The following is a 20921-nucleotide window of genomic DNA, read 5'->3' on the forward strand; positions in this document are numbered from 1 at the left end:
GAAAGATGTCAATACCTGACTGTCATTATTTCTCTGCAGCCCCTCCCTTCCTAGTGACATCTCTCCATAGCAGTGATATTGACAGGTTCTGATTCCAATAAAAGTTGGTATATAGGGCAGGAGCAAACCAGGAACATAGAATCAACCTGGGGTTAAATATCAGGCGATTCAGAAACTATGAATGGCCAAACATGTGGGCTGTTTGCGCGCGTCAGATCAGTGTGGACACCGATTTCTCTCCCGTTCGGATCACTCAAGCTGGCTGTCACACGGAGTGAGCGCTACAGCTCCAAGTGAACATTGTGATCCAGTGTCACCCATAGTCAACACGTAGCCCACGTCTCAGATCCTTGGAGAGGAGAGAGGAGCGAGCAAAGCGCAGTGGACATGCGGTATGACCAGATGACCCGCCGCGCCGTGACGCTCTCCAGGTGTGTGTAGACCGGGCTCTGTTGAATAATATGAAGCGCCATGGCGTGGTGTGACCGTGGGGTTCAGACACTGCTGGCTACCGTGGGGGCTTTCGCCGCTTTCAGCCTCATGACCATAGCCATCGGGACGGACTACTGGCTGTACTCACGGGCATACATATGCAACGCAACCAATGCCAGTACGGATGACACCCAGTCACAACCCAAGAAGGCAAGGGGAGATCTTACGCACTCTGGGCTGTGGAGAATATGTTGTATTGAAGGTAAGGCAAGCTGAAATAGGTTACTCTTTCTATTATACTTTGGTAATGTGAAGTCATGTTGAGTTCATGTGGAGAAAGGGTGCTTATGGGTAGTATTTGGAGGAAGAAGGTAATTGTCTGTCTCATAGAGGAGCTGTTTTGTTTCTACTGTCAACTGTATTGGCTTCTCTTCGCTAAGAGATAGGAAGAGACTTAACGCCGTCAAAGGGTGCGTTTTTACGCGCTCCAAACAAGGTGAGAGTAAATAGGGTAGTCTTTAATAAGGACTGTTTGGCAGTGATATGAGCATGACAAATACATTAAACGCAGCAGGTGTTGGCCGTAAGAATGATCTAGTTTAAATACAGGGAATGTGTTTCTATCTGAAGCGGCGCTATAATTCTAGGTGTGGATTATGGAGAAAACAAGTTAATCAACACACTTGTTTAAAAAGTTTATAAATCACTGACAGAGTGAAGTTGGTTGATATTTTCACTACACTGTTGCTAAACTTAAAGACGCTCTGAGGACCTTTATGAGTCCTGCCTTCAGGACGAGCTCTGCCTTCATTCACGTCTTTATTGTATTTGAGGGTGTTGCTTGGCAACGTCTCTCTAATTGCTATGGAAACATGAGAGACTAGGTTATAAAAATAAAGAGGAATCTGTACAGAGATTTCATTGTCCAAGCAAAGTAAAATATGATGTTCTTATGCCATTAAAGATGTACAAATGCATATATTTTTTATAGGTATAGCTAGACATGCTTGCTTAATGTAGTTTTATGTGAAGTATTTTGATAATAAGTCGTGTATAGACCAGAGCCCCCAATAGGCCTACATGGCTCGTAGTCTAATTGGTCAGAGGCGGAGGCAATGGCAACAATATATTACCATTCATCCACTGCTGTTAGCCTTTTAGAACCATTGGAATTAAGACGTTTTCAAGGTTTAGGTTCTTGTATCACACTCTACTTGAATAACATAATGTTCCGTAACAGTTTGAGGTGGTTTAGCTTAAGTTGGTGAAACAAAGCTGCTGGCATTGTTGTCCAACAAATCACTGACTTTAACCTGTACTTGTTATGCTTTTTCCAAGGCTTTGGGAATTATCCTAGCCTATATGACAAGGTTGTCTTATATCATGGGACCTTAGGGCTTACCACCCCAATTTGCAAGTCAAGTGTCCCTTCAGTCAACCCACAGTCACTCCTGACCTCAATGCCGTCAGTAATGGTTTGAGAATACGTGTGCTGAGGGGTGTGGATATCACTAGCAAGTAGACGTGTATAATTTAGCGCGCGGGAAGACACTATTCTAGAAGCACTTTGTTGTGTTCCAGTCGCAGACTGAGCAAAGCGCTCGAGCAGCTGTCGGTGGTGCTGAACTGCTTGACGTAGACTAAAGCCAGAACTCATCATTTTACAAGATGTTGGCCTCCTGATAGTGAATGTATTTGCTAATAAGCAACACTGTTGAAATGATAAATATGGACAACAGTTTAACACACTATCAATTTGAAAAAGCTAGAAAAGTTTCCAAGATTAGCCAGGTTATTTTACACAAGGCTTTGGCGGCATAATCCATTTATGTAATCCAAAAGGTAGGCCTATGTCTGTTTCTGTGTGTTCAGCTCCTATTCCAACACAAAGGAGTAATCTTTCCTGATCTATCCATGTCCGCTCCACACCACAGACATCCACGAGCGCATGGACGCGCCTAATGCAGGTCATTTTTTGAAAGTCAGGCGTGTCTCGGCCCCCCTTCGCGTGGCTTGGACAGGCCCATCAGAGAAAACAAATGGCTTGGCAGCCGGAGTGCAGTATCTGATGTGGTTATCACGCAGTGCTGTCATTGCATGAGTGTTTTATTGCATTGCTTTCTATAGGAAAAGAACAGCTGGAAAAGGAAAGGCTGAGGAAGTTTGATGAGCATGGATGATGGCAGGCCTGTGATTGGTATAGCTCTTCAACACATCCGTGGTTTTGTAGGCTATCAAATATATTACAGGCCATGATAGTCTAATTAGGACAACCTAGTTGATTTTTTAATATATCCCCGTCGTTTTTCAACATCCTATTCCCTGGCGTTTCTTTCAGCTCTGCAAATAGCCTATATATTCAGTGTAAACATACAGCACGGTAGTAAACATAACAGAAACAAAAAAATCTAAGACATCAAATAAGATAACAGTGCTTGATGTGTATGAATGATGTAAACGTGTGACGAAATGTTCGCATCCATTATGACGCCACGTTCCAAAACCTAAAAAAGCGCTGCATCGTCCATCAACCATCATAAATCCATCAGACATGGACACCCACATCGACTTAGTTGACACCGTGACCCTGTCAATCAAGATGGCAATTGAAATGGACAAGAGAGTGAAGTCTCGACAATTAACTGAGCTTTTGAAACGAGCCGTGGCGACCGCCCAAGGACTGAGCCTTCGACCTGAGGCCGGGGATTGGAGCCCAATTCCCAATGCTAGCCCCGCGGAGAAACTCGCTCCAAAAGCCATCCAGAACCTCGAGACCCGGCTGGGCTCAGGTGATTTCCGCGTGACTACTGCTTCGGCCATCAAATGTGACCTCGCCGCTGCTGCCATTGGTACAACCATTGCTAATGGACTCGCCACGGCCATCGCCTCGTCTTCTGGTAACCGTGGCACCGCCGCAGCAGCTAACAAGATCTCAGAGACCCTCGAGATCATTGAGACCCCTGGAGCGCGTGCAACCGACTCCGGGTCGGTGCAGACATCGGGTTATGATATCAGCGAGCAGATCCAGATGACATACACATGGGCGACTGTCCAGCCCATGGCCTATTGCTGCGGCTGCTATGCGCCACCACAGGTGTACTATAACACATACAGCTGGGAGATGTCCAGCCAGTACACCTCTGTCACCTAAAGACAAGCAAGACAGACACTTTTTTTTCCTTACAAGATTTAGTTGTAACCTTTATTTTTACACATGTAGTAAAATAAAAGTCTGAAAAGAGAATCCAGTCTGTATGTCTTTTTTATTTAGGATAGTTTAGTTTAGCCACGTTTCATTTTTATTATATAGCTTAAAGCTGAATGGAGCAGTATGCAGCTAGCTCTATAAGTAGCCCAAAGAAAACAGAAACCAGAAGTCATCAAGGAAAGGGAAAAAAGTAAACAAGCGTTTCTATATTTTTGACTGCTGTGTTTGTTTGCTACAGTTCTTGCACATACAGAGGTTCCACAGTTATTGTATATATCTGGATTGACTATAAATAGGCCTGTCTACAGTGCTGTATATCTGAATAGACTATAAATAGACCTATCCACAGTACTGTACATCTGAATAGACTATACATAGGCTATCTACAGTACATTATGGCTAGACATGCTATTTATTCAGACAATCTGACATTTGAATCAAAATGTATCTAACAGATCAATGTACCACTATCAAAATCAAATCAAATCAAATGTATTTATATAGCCCTTTGTACATCAGCTGATATCTCAAAGTGCTGTACAGAAACCCAGCCTAAAACCCCAAACAGCAAGAATTGCAGGTGTAGAAGCACGGTGGCTAAGAAAAACTCCCTAGAAAGGCCAAAACCTAGGAAGAAACCTAGAGAGGAACCAGGCTATGTGGGGTGGCCAGTTCTCTTCTGGCTGTGCCGGGTGGAGATTATAACAGAACATTGCAAAGATGTTCAAATGTTCATAAATGACCAGCATGGTCAAATAATAATAATCACAGGCAGAACAGTTGAAACTGGAGCATCAGCACGGCCAGGTGGACTGGGGACAGCAAGGAGTCATCATGTCAGGTAGCCCTGAGGCATGGTCCTAGGGCACAGGTCCTCCGAGAGAGAGAAAGAAAGAGAGAAAGAGAGAATTAGAGAGAGCATACACACCAGACGCCATTTGAGTGGACAAGTGTCCCACGGTTGTCATGGGGACAATCATCAGTAGATAAGAACACAAGAGGAAGAGACTGTGCCCAGGCGTTGTTGACGCATGCCAGATCTTAGAGCAAGCAAGAAAGTCCAATTCACTGTACTAGTGTACTAGAGCAAATGAATCATAGTGGGCAGAACAAGCAAGGCAGAGCCAAGGACGAGCTAGTGAGATCCTATTGGCGCTTTCCAATATTTATTTGCATATTTCTGCTAGGGAATGCCTACTCGGTGAAGTTTGTGTGTGCAATTCACCCTTGAACTCCTTCTAAATCTAAACAATGGACTTTTTTGAAACTTTAGGAATGGGTAACGTCTACAACATGCAGTCCACTCTGATTGTTATATATTGTAGTTTGGAAAAAGAAAACTGTATGAAGATCAAATGTTTCATCGATGAGAAAATTAGCAGAATGTGGGCTACTGGGCTTCCTCTCAACACCATATTTGGTAGTGAGTGGAAATACCAACCGGATGCTTCACATTTATACATCTGGTGAAATATATGGCTTCCTAGTTCTATCTAGTTGTAGTTCTATCTGTGATGAAAACTTGAAACTTGAAAAATCATTCTGTGTAATGCAATTGATAGTGTAGTCAGTACGAAAAGGTATTTGTCACCTGACCTCACAATCCAACTTCAAGGTCCGTACAATAAGTGTGAGATATGTAGCCTCTCTAGGAGTCAGCGGCTGTGACACCAGACAGTCGAAACACATTGTAACACATCTAAAACATGGGGACAGTAAGCACTTGTTGAGCAGAGTGAATCTTGAGCTGTCCAGTGTTGAAATTAAAGTAGCACATAAGCAAGCCCTATAGGCATGAACACAGCCCACTAATGTGTTCCCCTTACACTGTGTACAAGACAGTAGTTTTGGAATTGTTAGTTAGATTACTTGTTGGTTATTACTGCATTGTCGGAACTAGAAGCACAAGCATTTCGCTACACTCGCATTAACATCTGCTAACCATGTGTATGTGACAAATACAATTTGATTTGATTTGATTTGATTTTGTTCATATTAGCTAGCCTCTGTGCTAGTTTCATTTCAGCACTGGACAGCTCATTTCTCAGTGTTCTTCTCAGGAAGTGTTCATTATTTTGACATGTAGATTCATGGGATAAAAATGTAAAAGCAGCATGTAGCCTAGCGGCTTGTTTCACAAATTCTATCTTCAGATTTGTCAATGGCCATCTTTAATTCTATTCCCTTGTGATTGTAATTTCAGAAATTCATAATTTAGTGCTCTGGAAATCACTATTCCACAAGCACTTTGTGTTCCAATCACTGGTTCCATTCGCAGACAGAGCAGAGAGCTTGAGCGCTGTCCACAGAGTGTGGTGCTGTAAGTCTTTGAATACATTTGTCAGCAGAAGAAGAATCCCTTTTGTCCAGCATCCCCGCCCATCAGCATCCCTGCCATCTATGCTATTAGCTGTAGCAGAGAGTAAGAAGCTGTCCGGTGCTGAAATCAAACCTTTGTCTTTTGTTAGTTTGATTTCAGCACTGGACAGCTCCTTTCTCACTATTGCGCTCATAATTAGCTTATTTTGAATCTCGCTTGGCATTCTCAGCATGTTCCACAGGTCTGTAATTAAAATGTGTCAGCCGAAAGGCCACAAGGGTGCTAATTAGCCACCGGGCTCTCACTTCCACCAGCACTGCCACTTTTCTACTCTCCTCTGTTTTCTTCTCATCTCTACCTTTTCCTCTCCTCTCCTCTCCTCTCCTCTCCTCTCCTCTCCTCTCCTCTCCTCTCCTCTCCTCTCCTCTCCTCTCCTCTCCTCTCCTCTCCTCTCCTCTTGCATGCTGCCCTCAGTTTTGCCCCTCCCCACCTTTCTCCTCCAATTCTCTTCTCTTTGCTTCACTCACTCATACTCTTCTCTCTTCTACACCTCTCTTCTCTTCTTCTGTCCTTCTAAACTCAGCAAAAAAAGAAATGTCCTCTCACTGTCAACTGCGTTTATTTTCAGCAAACTTAACATGTGTAAGTATTTGTATGAACATAACAGGATTCAACAACTGAGACATAAAATGAACAAGTTCCACAGACATGTGACTAACAGAAATGCACAAATGTGTCATCGAACAAAGGGGGGTCAAAATCAAAAGTAACAGTCAGTATCTGGTGTGGCCACCAGCTACATTAAGTACTGCAGTGCATCTCCTCATGGACTGCACCAGATTTGCCCGTTCTTGCTGTGAGATGTTACCCCACTCTGCCACCAAGGCACCTGCAAGTTCCCATACATTTCTGGGGGGGAATGGCCCTAGGCCTCACCCTCCAATCCAACAGGTCTCAGACATCCTCAATGGGATTGAGATCCGGGCTCTTCGCTGGCCATGGCAGAACACTGACATTCCTGTCTTGCAGGAAATTACGCACAGAACGAGCAGTATGGCTGGTGGCATTGTCATGCTGGAGGGTCATGTCAGGATGAGCCTGCAGGAAGGGTACCACATGAGGGAGTAGGATGTCGTCCCTGTAATGCGCAGCATTTAGATTGCCTGCAATGACAACAAGCGCAGTCCGATGACGCCCCAAACCATGACAGACTCTCCACCTCCAAATCGATCCCGTTCCAGAGTACAGGCCTTTGTGTAACGCTCAGTCCTTCAACGATGAACGCGAATCCGACCATCACCCCTGGTGAGACAAAACCGCAACTCATCAGTGAAGATAACCTTTTTCCAGTGCTGTCTGGTCCAGTGATGGTGGGTTTGTGCCCATAGGCGGCGTTGTTGCCGGTGATGTCTGGTGAGGACCTGTCTTACAACAGGCCTACAAGCCCCCAGTCCAGCCTCTCTCAGCCTATTGCTGGGTGCATCTCAATAGTCTAAAGTGGCTTCCTCACCTCATCCTCACCTCCTCTCATTCAGTTGTACTGATCTGAAAACACAGGTTTGAATGCGAAATGGAGGATCCTTACCGGTGACTTGAATTTAACCTATCCAGTTTTATCACATTGTAAGGAGACAAGGAGAGAAAGCCACTTTAGCCTATTGAGATGCACCCCGGTATTCACATTGGTGAAGATGAAGGAAAGGAGACAAGGAGAGGAAGCCAGTCTGCACTATTAAGTTGCACCCCTAGCGATCCCAGCCTTCAGCACTCCCAGCTGCCTATACTACCATAGAAACAGATTAATATGGCCGCTGCGAGCTGGACCACCCATCACAGAATAATTGTCCCTTCTAGTAATTACATTTCTATGCTGCCACCTGAGAGGACCAGGGAACAGTGTCTGGTTGTTTTATAGGCTGGGGAACAGTGTCCTATCTGTTTACAGCTATATAAAACCAGATTACTCCCCCTGATAGACTCCAACCCACAGCCTCACTGGCCCCTTTTGATGATGTAATGGTATACTATGCGGCTGTATAGTACAGTCAGTGAATGTAAGGCTGAGTCCCAAATTGCACCCTATTCCCTATATAGTGCATTGCTTTTGACTAGAGCCATATGGTCCCTGGTTGAAAGTAGCGTAGTAGTGTACTACAAAGGAAATAAGATAACATTTGGGACTCTGCCTTACATTCACTGACTGTACTATGCAGCCACCTCATGTACCATTACATTATAGCCCCCAGGCTGTATTAATGATGCTATATATTGCAGATATATGTATTGATGTTCATTTGGAGGGTATCCTTAATTAATCTGCCCATTAAAATATTCAACTGGAGAGATGATATGTCTTGAGGATAGGAAAAAGGCAGGGTAGACACCAGGGAGAGCTGAGAGAGTGTAGGATATGATGCTGTGATACTGTAATGCGATTGGTCTATTCCACTGAGGCTCTCGCGTTATTGGCTGAGCTGAGTTAATTCACAATAATGGCAAAGTACATCACCCTGTCACCCACAGCAATGCTGTGCTGTGATAGCTGTTTCATTCACAGGGCATGCATGTGTGTGTGGGTGTACATTATGTAATATCTGTGTTTTGTGTTTCAAATCAAAATGTATTTGACACATGCTTCGTAAACAACAGGTATAGACAGATGTGTGTGTGTTGGGGGATATATTTCTTGAAGGGTTAGGGGGCTGATGACAGGGAGCCATGTGACAGGCTGTCTGTTGGTGGTTGCCAATGAAGATGTCAAAGGCATCCTTAGAGACATTATGGAAATCAGACTGTTGAAACAGAACTGGGGTTGCCATGGAGAGGATGTGCCCAGCGGTGGTCTCCCAGGAAGGGCTCAGGGACTGGTCTCTCTCTCACTCTCTCTCTCTGTCTGTCTGTCTGTCTGTCTGTCTGTCTGTCTGTCTGTCTGTCTGTCTCTTTATTGCTCTCTCGCTCACACACACACACACACACACACACACACACACACACACACACACACACACACACACACACACACACACACACACACACACACACACACACACACACACACACACACACACACACACACACACACACACACACACACACACCTTAGACATTAGACTGATAACCACCGCTCGTAAATCACAAGCCCAGGAGCCTCAGTCTCTAATCGGATTACAAATCAGATGCAATATTCTCTTTTCCTCTTCCCCTAGACAGACCGACACACACACACACACACACACACACACACACACACACACACACACACACACACACACACACACACACACACACACACACACACACACACACACACACACACACACACACACACACACACACACACACACACAGGTGGAAGGGGCCATGGCGGCAGACAGACTGGAGAGGTTGGAGCTGGGGTCTGAGTGAGACGCTCTGGGGGAGGGAGGACGGGGGATGGGATGAGATGAAATGGGTGAGGAGGGAAGAGGCAAGAGAGGGGAAATGCTGGACATAAATAAATGACTGCTCACCCATTACGTCCATTCTAGCAATGTCATTGTCATGTCCAAACATCTCTTTTGTTAGAAAGAACAAAACACACTGTCGTCTTGGTAACGACAGTGGTGTGTTTTCATGGATGCCAAGAGAAGCCAGGCTTCCCCCAAAATTAAGAAAACATTAAGTTATTTATCTTTCGTCTCTCTGTGTTTTCATAATTTCCCTTCAATTCACAAGAGGCTGAATGTATCTCACCAGAGAAAGCATCTGAGCGAGTGAAACAACGCCTTTCTGTTTCTCTACGTGTAGGCCATCTATCTGATGCGGTCTGGTCATAAAGAGGATGACATTGTTACCACCTGTAGCATTAAAGACAAGGGAAGCCAGCGAGCATCTGGCCTCCCTTGACAAAAAAAGTATAAAATAGTCAATCAGCGTTGAGCTAAACTGAGTGTCAAAAGAAGCCAGTTTGGATTTGGCTTCACTCCTATCAAATCGCATTGAGAGCATACGTCATTGACAGAAACATCTTTAATTGTTGCATCTCATTGTGTTGTTGTCCTTCAGTGGCTAGCTAGCTAAAATTGTCCCTATCCTAAATTAACCATGGGCGGAGATAAGGATTACTTAATTTTTACTTAATTCTCCGTACTGGCCAATGATTATAACGGTGATTCTGATCCAACCATTAATTCATACATTGTTGTGCCCCGGCCTGAGAGGATGGAAGTTCAATATGTAGCTAGATGTAGAAGGCTAATGTTAACTAGCTAACGTTGCCAGGTAGCCTAGGAAAACAAAAACAAAAAATGTGTACTTTATGACAGAGTCATAGACCGTTTCATCAACATGAAAGAGAGGAGGATGGCATTGGCATTTCTCTACAAGTAGGGTGTGTCAACATGTTTTTTCCACTTAAATAGACACTCACTCACACACACACACACATACACACACACACACACACACACACACACACACACACACACACACACACACACACACACACACACACACACACACACACACACACACACACACACAGCGAGAAATCAGAACCATGGACTGCGACATCTTATTTAGCTTACGTTGATTGTACTAAATTGTTTTTGGAATCTTTTAGTTGTCACTGTATTAGACTAAGCAGAGGTGATTTGATGATGTTGAAATGTTGAAGTGTAAATGGTGCTGGAATAGTGGAGGCAGCTCCTGTTTCTTTGCAACTTGCTGTAACTCTCTGTGGTTCTAAATCAATAGTTATTTAGAAGTCTGAAAATGTCAGAAACATTAACTTTCTTGACTATGCTGTAGGTCATGTAACTGTTTGTTACAATACATGCAATATGCTTTGTGGACTTCACTGGACAGAGGTTACTGTCCGGTTTTGTGATGAAACGAAGGTGTGGTTGAATTTATTCTGCTCCTCTGTCTTCTTATTGTCTCTGCCTTTAAACCTTTATGACCAAAAGTATGTGGACACATGCTCGTCGAACATCTCATTCCAAAATCATTGGCATTAATATGGAGTTGGTCCCCCTTTTGCTGATTTAACAGCCTCCACTCTTCTGGGAAGGCTTTCCACTAGATGTTGGAACATTGCTGTGAGGACTTGCTTCCATTCAGCCACACGAGCATTAGTGGGGTTGGTCACTGATGTTGGGCGATTAGGCCTGGCTTGCAGTCAGTGTTTAAATTCTTCCCAAAGGTGAGGGCTATGTGCAGGCCAGGGCTCTGTGCAGGCCAATCAAGTTCTTCCACACCAATCTCGACAAACTATTTCTGTATGGACCTTGCTTTGTGCACAGGGGCATTGTCATACTGAAAAAGGAAAGGGCCTTCCCCAAACTGTTGCCACAAAGTCAGAATTGTCTAGAATGTGATTGTATGCTGTAGAGTTAAGATTTCCCTTCACTGGAACTAAGGGGCCTGAACCATGAAAAACAGCCCCAGACCATTACTCTTCCTCCACCAAACTTTATTTTTGGCACTATGCAGTCAGGCAGGTAGCTCCCGACTAACAGTTCTTGTGCTGACGTTGCTTCCAGAGGCAGTTTGGAACTCGATAGTGAGTGTTGCAACCGATGATAGATGATTTTAACGCACTACGTGCTTCAGCACTCGGCGGTCTCGTTCTGTGAGCTTATGTGGCCTACCACTTCGCGCTTGAGCCATTGTTGTTCCTAGACGTTTCCACTTTACAATAACATTACTTACAGTTGACCGGGTCAGCTCTAGCAGGGCAGATATTTTACAAAATGACTTGTCAGCAACGGGTGTGACTGAAATAGCCGAATCCAGTCATTTGAAGGGTTGTCCACATACTTTTGTATATACAGTATAGTGTATCACGGTGGCAAGGCACATTAACTAACAGGTTATAGAGCAAACAATGCAATTATCACAACATACAGTATATGTGGAAATCTGGCTTTTCTGGGGGGATTGGCTTCCCCCGGGATTTTACCCACGCACCACTACTGCTCTTCTTCGGGACAATTATCAGTTACATGAGGTGTTTATTTGGCATATAAACATACAGACAGACTGTGTGATTTATTATTATTATTTTTTATTTTTTTGTTGAATTTTTACCCCTTTTTCTCCCCAATTTCGTGGTATCCAATTGTTGTAGTACTATCTTGTCTCATCGCTACAACTCCCGTACGGGCTCGGGAGAAACCCAACCAGCCATACTGCTTCTTAACACAGCACGCATCCAACCCGGAAGCCAGCCGCACCAATGCGCCGGAGGAAACACCGTGCACCCGCCACAGGAGTCGCTGGTGCGCGATGAGACAAGGACACCCTACCGACCAAGCCCTCCCTAACCCGGGCGACGCTAGGCCAATTGTTCGTCGCCCCACGGACCTCCCGGTCGCGGCCGGTTACGACAGAGCCTGGGCGCGAACCCAGGGACTCTGATGGCACAGCTGGCGCTGCAGTACCTTAACCACTGCGCCACCCGGGAGGCCCAGACTGTGTGATTTTACGTTCCTTATTAAACAGCAGACCCAGTTAATGGCTATGTTTGTGTCTCAAGGCCCCTGCTCTGTGAGTCACCCTGAGTGTACAGAGAGGGTCTCCTGGGTCTCTGACTAGCTGTTAGGTCCCTTCTTGGTGGTTACTCACGTAATAAGGCTTTTATACAGTCGGGAAGAAACTGTGTCAACCCTGTCACAGGTGTTCAGCCATTAGGGATCTGAGGGAGGAAATAGATGGTTAATACCACAACAACACTATGGATAAAGGGGTTGTCCATGGAATCTTACAACATTCGTTCAAGACACGAGTGCACACATGCAGCAAGCACACAAGCACAAACACACAAACACACACACCACAGTAACTGTTGACAGTGACACTGCTGAGTGCTGGCTGTGCTCAACACTGCAAATAAACTCAGGTACAGTCCAGCCCAGCCCAAGGCAGAGATGGTAAGTAGTCTATTTATGATTGAATTGGTTGGCTGAACAGCAATACCACAACAACATTATGTATCCATGAACCTTCTCGTCCTCTTCCCTCCCTTCCTCTTCCCTCCTCCTCATCTTCCCTCCTCCCTCTTCCCTCCCCCTCCTCCTCTTCCTCCCTCCCTCCTCCACCCTCTTCCCTCCCCCTCCTCCTCCCCTCCCCCTCCTCCTCCCTCCCTCCCTCCCTCCCTCCCTCCCTCCCTCCCTCCCTCCCTCCCTCCCTCCCTCCCTCCCTCCCTCCCTCCCTCCCCTGAGTGTGTACAATATTACAGCAATAGGTCTCTCCCCTACCCAACATACACACACACACACACACACACACACACACACACACACACACACACACACACACACACACACACCACACACACACACACACACACACACACACACACACACCCTCAGACAGGTACTTAAAGCCATCAGAGAGCCCACTCCTTTGTTGTTCCAGTAAGGTGGTTGTTTTCCCTGAGCTCAACCAATCAGGGATTCACCTCAGATGAATTTGGACATGCACTGAAATGCACGAAATACCTCTGGGTAATGCATTCTTAATCACACTGTGGTGTAATATCAGTGTGTGTGTGTTGTTCCTCCAGCATCTAACTCAAATCGGCTTTGTGGTGGCCCACGATTTATGTGTTGTGCAATGAGCTGGAATCTTAATTTGCAAGCCCCAGAGAGACGCAGGGCATTGACTGCACCTTTTTGAAAGTCATAACCAATAACCAGTGCCTCACCTCACCTTAGATGAGGTTCTCATCGGCTGCTTGCTGCTTTATCTAAAGCCAATATAGGGAGAAGGTAATGGGTTGAGGTGAGACAAACATCACCTTGTCGTGTTGAACACACACATGGGTCCATCTAGATCGCAGGACAAACCATTCCTCACATTCTTTTCCATTTCCTCTCAATCCCACTTCTGACACCAGTGTAACGAACCAAGAGGGGGAGTAATGGAATAATGTATTCTGCCTCCAAGGAGAAGATGAAGTTCAGTTGAACAAGCTCTCCATGAGCTTCATATCTCAGTGTTAAACAGCTTGCTATAGTGGATGAATATCTCAGTGTTAACCAGCTTGTTATAGTGGATGAATATCTCAGTGTTAAACAGCTTGTTATAGTGGATGAATATCTCAGTGTTAAACAGCTTGTTATAGTGGATGAATATCTCAGTGTTAACCAGCTTGTTATAGTGGATGAATATCTCAGTGTTAACCAGCTTGTTATAGTGGATGAATATCTCAGTGTTAAACAGCTTGTTATAGTGGATGAATATCTCAGTGTTAAACAGCTTGTTATAGTGGACAAATATCTCAGTGTTAAACAGCTTGTTATAGTGGATGAATATCTCAGTGTTAACCAGCTTGTTATAGTGGATGAATATCTCAGTGTTAAACAGCTTGTTATAGTGGATGAATATTTCAGTGTTAAACAGCTTGTTATAGTGGATTAATATCTCAGTGTTAAACAGCTTGTTATAGTGGATGAATATCTCAGTGTTAAACAGCTTGTTATAGTGGACGAATATCTCAGTGTTAAACAGCTTGTTATAGTGGATGAATATCTCAGTGTTAACCAGCTTGTTATAGTGGATGAATATCTCAGTGTTAAACAGCTTGTTATAGTGGATGAATATTTCAGTGTTAAACAGCTTGTTATAGTGGATTAATATCTCAGTGTTAAACAGCTTGTTGTAGTGGATGAATATCTCAGTGTTAACCAGCTTGTTATAGTGGATGAATATCTCAGTGTTAAACAGCTTGTTATAGAGGATGAATATCTCAGTGTTAAACAGCTTGTTATAGTGGATGAATACCTCAGTGTTAAACAGCTTGTTATAGTGGATGAATATCTCAGTGTTAACCAGCTTGTTATAGTGGATGAATATCTCAGTGTTAACCAGCTTGTTATAGTGGATGAATATCTCAGTGTTAACCAGCTTGTTATAATGGATTAATATCTCAGTGTTAAACAGCTTGTTATAGTGGATGAATATCTCAGTGTTAACCAGCTTGCTATATTTGATTAATATCTCAGTGTTAAACAGCTTGTTATAGTGGATGAATATCTCAGTGTTAAACAGCTTGTTATAGTGGATGAATATCTCAGTGTTGACCAGCTTGTTATAGTGGATGAATATCTCAGTGTTAAACAGCTTGTTATAGTGGATGAATACCTCAGTGTTAACCAGCTTGTTATAGTGGATGAATATTTCAGTGTTAAACAGCTTGTTATAGTGGATGAATATCTCAGTGTTAAACAGCTTGTTATAGTGGATGAATATCTCAGTGTTAAACAGCTTGTTATAGTGGATGAATATCTCAGTGTTAAACAGCTTGTTATAGTGGATGAATATCTCAGTGTTAAACAGCTTGTTATAGTGGATGAATATCTCAGTGTTAACCAGCTTGTTATAGTGGATGAATATCTCAGTGTTAAACAGCTTGTTATAGTGGATGAATATCTGAGTGTTAAACAGCTTGTTATAGTGGATGAATATCTCAGTGTTAACCAGCTTGTTATAGTGGATGAATATCTCAGTGTTAAACAGCTTGTTATAGTGGATGAATAAAATATGTAGTCCTATTGTGTCCTACAATGCTATTCATCACTAAGTTATGAGAATCTAGAGCTTTTCAATAGGAGGAAGGCAATACATGTTTTAAATGAGATGCCATTTTCTATTCTCTTATATTGTCCCCCTGGTGCCCTTATCTTCAAGTACTGTATTAGTCTAATGTGTAAGAAATGAACCGGGGTCAGTTCCTCCGATTTTTCACACGCTGTGTGTAAATATAAAAAGTACTGTGCAATATTGAAGAGCCCTCACTGCTGCTCAATCAGCCTACTTTTCCAACCTGATGGAGGAGAATAAAAACCATCCAACATGTATTTTTGATATTGTTGCAAAGCTAACTAAATAGCAGCATTCCCCAAGAGAGGGTGGCCTTCACTTCAGCAGCGATGAATTCATTAACTTCTGAGATGAAAAGATCCTGATCATTAGAAAGTATATTACTCCTCTTTGAATCTGCCTATTTCTCCAAAACTAAGTTGTTCTATCTGCACAGAACTGCCAGGACCTGGGATCAATGGGAGACACTCAAGTTATTTTATCCTGTATCGCTCGACACATTCACGAAAATAGTCATGGCCTCTAAACCTTCCAGCTGCCGACTGGACCAGAAGCAGTGTGTGGATGAAATCCCTGAGGAAGCCACCTCTGTCCAGTGAAGTCCACAAAGCATATTCCATGTACAGTAACAGACAGTTACATGACCCACAGCATGGTCAAGAAAGTTAATGTTTCTGACATTTTCAGACTTCTAAATAACTATTGATTTAGAACCACAGAGAGTTACTGTAAGTCACAAAGAAAACAGAAACTCCACTATTCCAGCACCATTTACACTTCAACATTTCAAATCACCTATGCTTAGTCTAATACAGTGACAACTAAAAGATACCAAAAACGATTTAGTCCAATCAACATAAGCTTAATATGATGTGGCTGTCCATGGTTCTGATTTCTGTGTGAGCGTTCGTGCAAATAGAAAAACATGTTGACTCACCCTACTTGTAGAGAAACTCCAATGCCATCCTCCTCTCTTTCATGTTCACGAAACGGTCTATGACTCTGTCATACAGTACACGCTATTCGTTTTTGTTGTCCTAGGCTACCTGGCTAAAATGCTTGCTCACTAGCCTAACTTCCATTTGTGGGCAACATTAGCTAGTTAACATTAGCCTTCTACATCTAGCTACATATTGAACTTCCATCCTTTTAATCATTAGCAGGTACGGAGAATTAAGTAAAAACAAACTCCAAATCCCTGTCTCCATCCATGGCTAATTTAGGAAAGGGCCAATTTTAGCTAGCTGGCTAGCTAGCTACCGGAGGAAAACAACACAACAAAATGGAACAATGAAAGTGTTTCTGTCAGTGACGTATGCTCTCAATGGTATTTGATAGGAGTTAACACTTTTTTTAATGCACCTGGACCATGCACAGCTGAGGTCGCTCAGTTCAGCTCAACAATGATTGGCTAGTTTTGTATGCTACTTCCTGTGCTTGGCCCTCCTATGTTGAACATCATTTGTATCAAACTCAATACAAGTGGCAGTAACGAAGCCTGACCCCCCTCCCCCCCACTAACGGCCTATATCGAATCTCCCATTCATTCCTCTCAAGCATTTAAAATAAAAGCTGCCTTCCTGAAGACAAATAATGTATACGAAATGCTCCAGTCTGATTTTAGACCCCATCATAGTTCTGAGACTGCACTTGTGAAGGTGGTAAAGGACCTTTTAATGACATCAGACCAGGGCTCTGCCTCTGTCCTCGTGCTTCTAGACCTTAGTACCATGTTTTGATACCATTGATCACCACATTCCTTTGGAGAGGTTGGAAAACCCTTCTCTCCACGGCCAAGTTCTTACCTGCTTTAGATCTTATCTGTCAGAAAGATATTAGTTTGTCTCTGTGGATGGTTTGTCCTCTGACAAATCAATTGTAGGTTTCAATATTCGTCAAGGTTCCATTGTAGGACCACTTTTGTTTTCACTAGACTACTACAATGCTGTACTCTCCGGCTACCAGGATAAAGCACTAAATAAACTTCAGTTAGTGCTAAACACGACTGCTAGAATCTTGACTAGAACCCCAATTTGATCATATTCACTGACCCCCCTGTCTCAGCCTCCTGTGTATATTCTGCAATAGTCTATGTGCTGGGGTGCTAGGGTCAGTCTGTCCTATCTGGTAAAAGTCTCCTGTCTTGTCTGGTTTCTTGTGTGAACTTAATAAGTATGATCCTTCTAAATCTTACATCTCTCTCTCCCTCTCTCTGTCTGTCTCTGGCTCTCTGTGTCTGTCTGTGTCTGTGTCTCTCTCTCTCTCTGTATCTCTCTCTGTCTCCGTGTGTCTCTCTCTCTTTCCCTCTCCCTCGCCCTCTCCCTGTCCCTCTCTCTCTCCCTCTCACTCTCACTCTCACTCTCCCTCTCTCTGAGGACCTGAGTCCTAGAACCATACCTCAGGTCTACCTGGCCTGATGACTCCTGGCGGTCCCAGTCCACCTAGTTGTGCTGCTGCTCCAGTTTCTGCCTTTTTGCCTGTGGCTATGAAACCCTGACCTGTTCACCAGCCGTGCTACCTTGTCCCGGACCTACTGTTTTCAACCCTCTCTCGCGCTCTCTAGCGCTCTCGCTCCCTCTTTCGCTCTCTCTCTACCGCACCTACTGTCTTGACCTCGGAATGCTCGGCTAGGAAAATCCAACTGACATTTACTGAAGATATGCTGACCTGTTGCACCCTCTACAACCATTGTGACTGAAGAACAATCTAGCCTTAATTGCCATTTACTCTTATAATCTCCACCCGGCACAGCCCGAAGAGGACTGTTTACCCCTCAGAGCCTGGTTCCTCTTTAGGTTTCTTACTAGGTTCCTGCCTTTCTAGGGCGTTTTTCCTAGCCACCGTGCTTCTACACCTGCTTTGCTTGCTGTTTGGGGGTTTAGGCTGGGTTTCTGTATAAGCATTTTGTGACATCTGCTGATGTAAAAAGGGCTTTATGAATACATTTGATTTGATTTGATCGACGATGTAAGTTAATAACTGAGGTCTGTTCCTCAGCTGTTTCAGTCACTGTGTGTAAATGCAATGCAATGTTTCTTCCAATGTCCTGCAGGGATTAACGTAGGGAGCTGTTACCGTATCAACCACTTCCCAGATGATAACGACTATGACACAGACAGCTCAGAATACCTCCTGCGTGAGTGGTCATTGTCTCTTCTCTTCTTGACTTCTCTCCTCTTCACTTCTTTTCTCTTCTCTTCTCCTCTCATCTCATCTCTTCTCTTCTCCTCTTGTCTCCTATCTTCTCTTCTCTCTTCTCCTCTTCTCCTCTCTTCTCTTTTCTTCTGTCCTTCTCTTCTCTCCTTTCCTCTTCTCTTCTCTTCTCTTCTCTTCTCTTCTCTTCTCTTCTCTTCTCTCCTCTCCTCTCCTCTCCTCTCCTCTTCTCTTCTTCACTTCTCTTCTAATAAATGTTCAGACCTCGTGACTGTGTGTGTAGTAATCCTAACTGTTGTTACTGCTCGTCATTTAAAGTTATGGGTATTTTTTCTTATATTCCCCCAAGACAATAGACTTTAAAGAGTGATTTTATTCAATATCTAAAACCCACAGTAGCACTCAGTGTGTACAGAAAAAAGCTGCAGGGAGTTTTTCCTCTGACTGTTAATCGTGCCTGAGTGTCTGTCCATGTGTGTGTGTGTGTGCGCATGTGTGTGTGTGTGTGACTAACCATACCTCTCTCTACTCCAGGTATTGTGCGGGCGTCCAGTGTGTTTCCTATCCTCAGCACCTGTCTGTTGATGCTGGGGGGGCTGTGTTTGGCCGTGGGACGTATCTATAGCAACAGAAACAGCATCCTGCTTAGCGCCGGCATCCTGTTTGTAGCCGCAGGTAAGCCACGCCCCCTTCAGGGCCTGACACACACACACCCTTCAGGGCCTGACACACACACACACACCCTCATCAGTTACCTGTGCTCGGTCTGAATTGTGAAGTCCATTCACAGCGCAGGCTGAGAAGGCCATGAGCTGTCCTCTACGTACATTAGAGCAGTGTGTTAGGGCTGGGGAGGTCAGTGGCACCGATCATTAAGACTGTTCATTACTTATCAGACCAGAGAGAAGATGTGTTCTGGGATCTCTGACTGATGACTAGTATTATCCAGAGGTCTGATTACACGTTCCTCAAGTCAGGGATGAAGCCTGATAGGAAAACCAATGGGGCTGAGAGATTGTCTGATGTTCTGTCTCTCTCTGTCTCTGTTTCGGTGTCTCCCTCATATACACTCTCTCTCTGTGTTTCGGTCTTTCTATAACTCTCTCAGGCCTGAGTAACATCATTGGCATCATTGTCTACATCTCTAGCAACGCCGGCGACCCCAGTGACAAGCGGGATGAGGACAAGAAGAACACCTACAGCTACGGCTGGTCCTTCTACTTCGGAGCTCTGTCCTTCATCGTGGCCGAGATGGTGGCCGTCCTGGCTGTCAACATCTACATCGAGAAGAACAAGGAGGTCCGCTTCCACGCTCACCGCGACTTCATCCGCTCCATGTCCTCCTCCTCACCCTACTCACGCATACCCAGTTACCGCTTCCGCCGGCGGACACCCCACTCCAGCTCGCGCTCCTCTGACGCTTCGCAGGAGCACTCCCCGACGAGGCTGAAGGGTGGGACCTCAGCAACGGGGCCGTTGGGAGAATTGACCATGTACACGTTGACCCGTGAGGGGGGTCTGAAAGGGGGCGTGACAGAGAACGCATACAGCCCCGAGCACGGCTCAGGCGATTTCCTGCAGTTGCACAACTGCTTCCCCAATGACCTGAAGGACGGGGTCAACCGGCGGACCACGCCCGTGTGAGAAGAGCTTTAGACGGGCCGGTGGAGTGAGGAGGCCCCCCTGATGTGGATGGAGGATGGAGGTGGGCCTTTGGGGATGGAGGACCCCATGGAAGCCCGTCACACTGGAGAATCAGAGTCAGAGTCCGCAGTTCCAGGGAAAGACGGAGCCAGTGAAAAGACAAAGCCCCTCCTCAGTGAAAAACAACATGAGGACGAGGACTGAGGACATGGACAGAGATATAAGGTTAGAATATGTTGCCCGTGACATGGTTTCTAAGGGTCACTGGACATAAAGAGTGCTTGCTTCTTTCCTGGTGTTCCTTTGTGCTTTTTGACTGCAACAGACTAGTCACCATCATTGTTTGTGTCGTACATTACAAAGAAAAAAACTATTCCCTTTCAAATGTGTCCTTGAACCGCGTAAAAGAGAAGAGAGTGGAATGTCCTCTTGTTGATGGATTTTTATTGCCAATGTGTGTTGGGAAACTGTTGAGTGAATTGTTCAATGTACAACATTTCACACTATTTTACCTGCTTTAGGTATCGAACATAGTTCAGCTAAATGTATTGTCCAACCTGAAGCCCTCTGTCACCTTTG

At 44.6% G+C, this 20921-nt stretch overlaps 1 protein-coding gene across 1 annotated transcript; it reads left to right on the forward strand.

Moving 5' to 3' along the window:
• The first annotated feature begins 122 nt into the window (after nt 1-122).
• Nucleotides 123-20661, forward strand: LOC118947906 (voltage-dependent calcium channel gamma-4 subunit-like). The gene is made up of 4 exons (XM_036972983.1): nt 123-694; nt 18598-18681; nt 19233-19373; nt 19807-20661. Exons 1-4 carry the CDS (start codon nt 472-474, stop codon nt 20340-20342), a joined length of 984 nt encoding a protein of 327 aa, XP_036828878.1. The 5' UTR covers nt 123-471; the 3' UTR covers nt 20343-20661.
• The last annotated feature ends 260 nt before the right edge of the window (nt 20662-20921 follow it).

This window comes from Oncorhynchus mykiss, unplaced genomic scaffold (assembly GCF_013265735.2).
Source record: "Oncorhynchus mykiss isolate Arlee unplaced genomic scaffold, USDA_OmykA_1.1 un_scaffold_215, whole genome shotgun sequence".
NCBI lineage: Eukaryota > Metazoa > Chordata > Actinopteri > Salmoniformes > Salmonidae > Oncorhynchus > Oncorhynchus mykiss.

Coding starts and splice junctions, on each gene's coding strand:
- LOC118947906 (XM_036972983.1), top strand. CDS start 472: ATGGCGTGGTGTGACCGTGGGGTTCAGACACTGCTGGCTACCGTGGGG. Junction 695..18,597: donor GAGAATATGTTGTATTGAAG/GTAAGGCAAGCT, acceptor AATGTCCTGCAG/GGATTAACGTAGGGAGCTGT. Junction 19,374..19,806: donor CATCCTGTTTGTAGCCGCAG/GTAAGCCACGCC, acceptor TAACTCTCTCAG/GCCTGAGTAACATCATTGGC.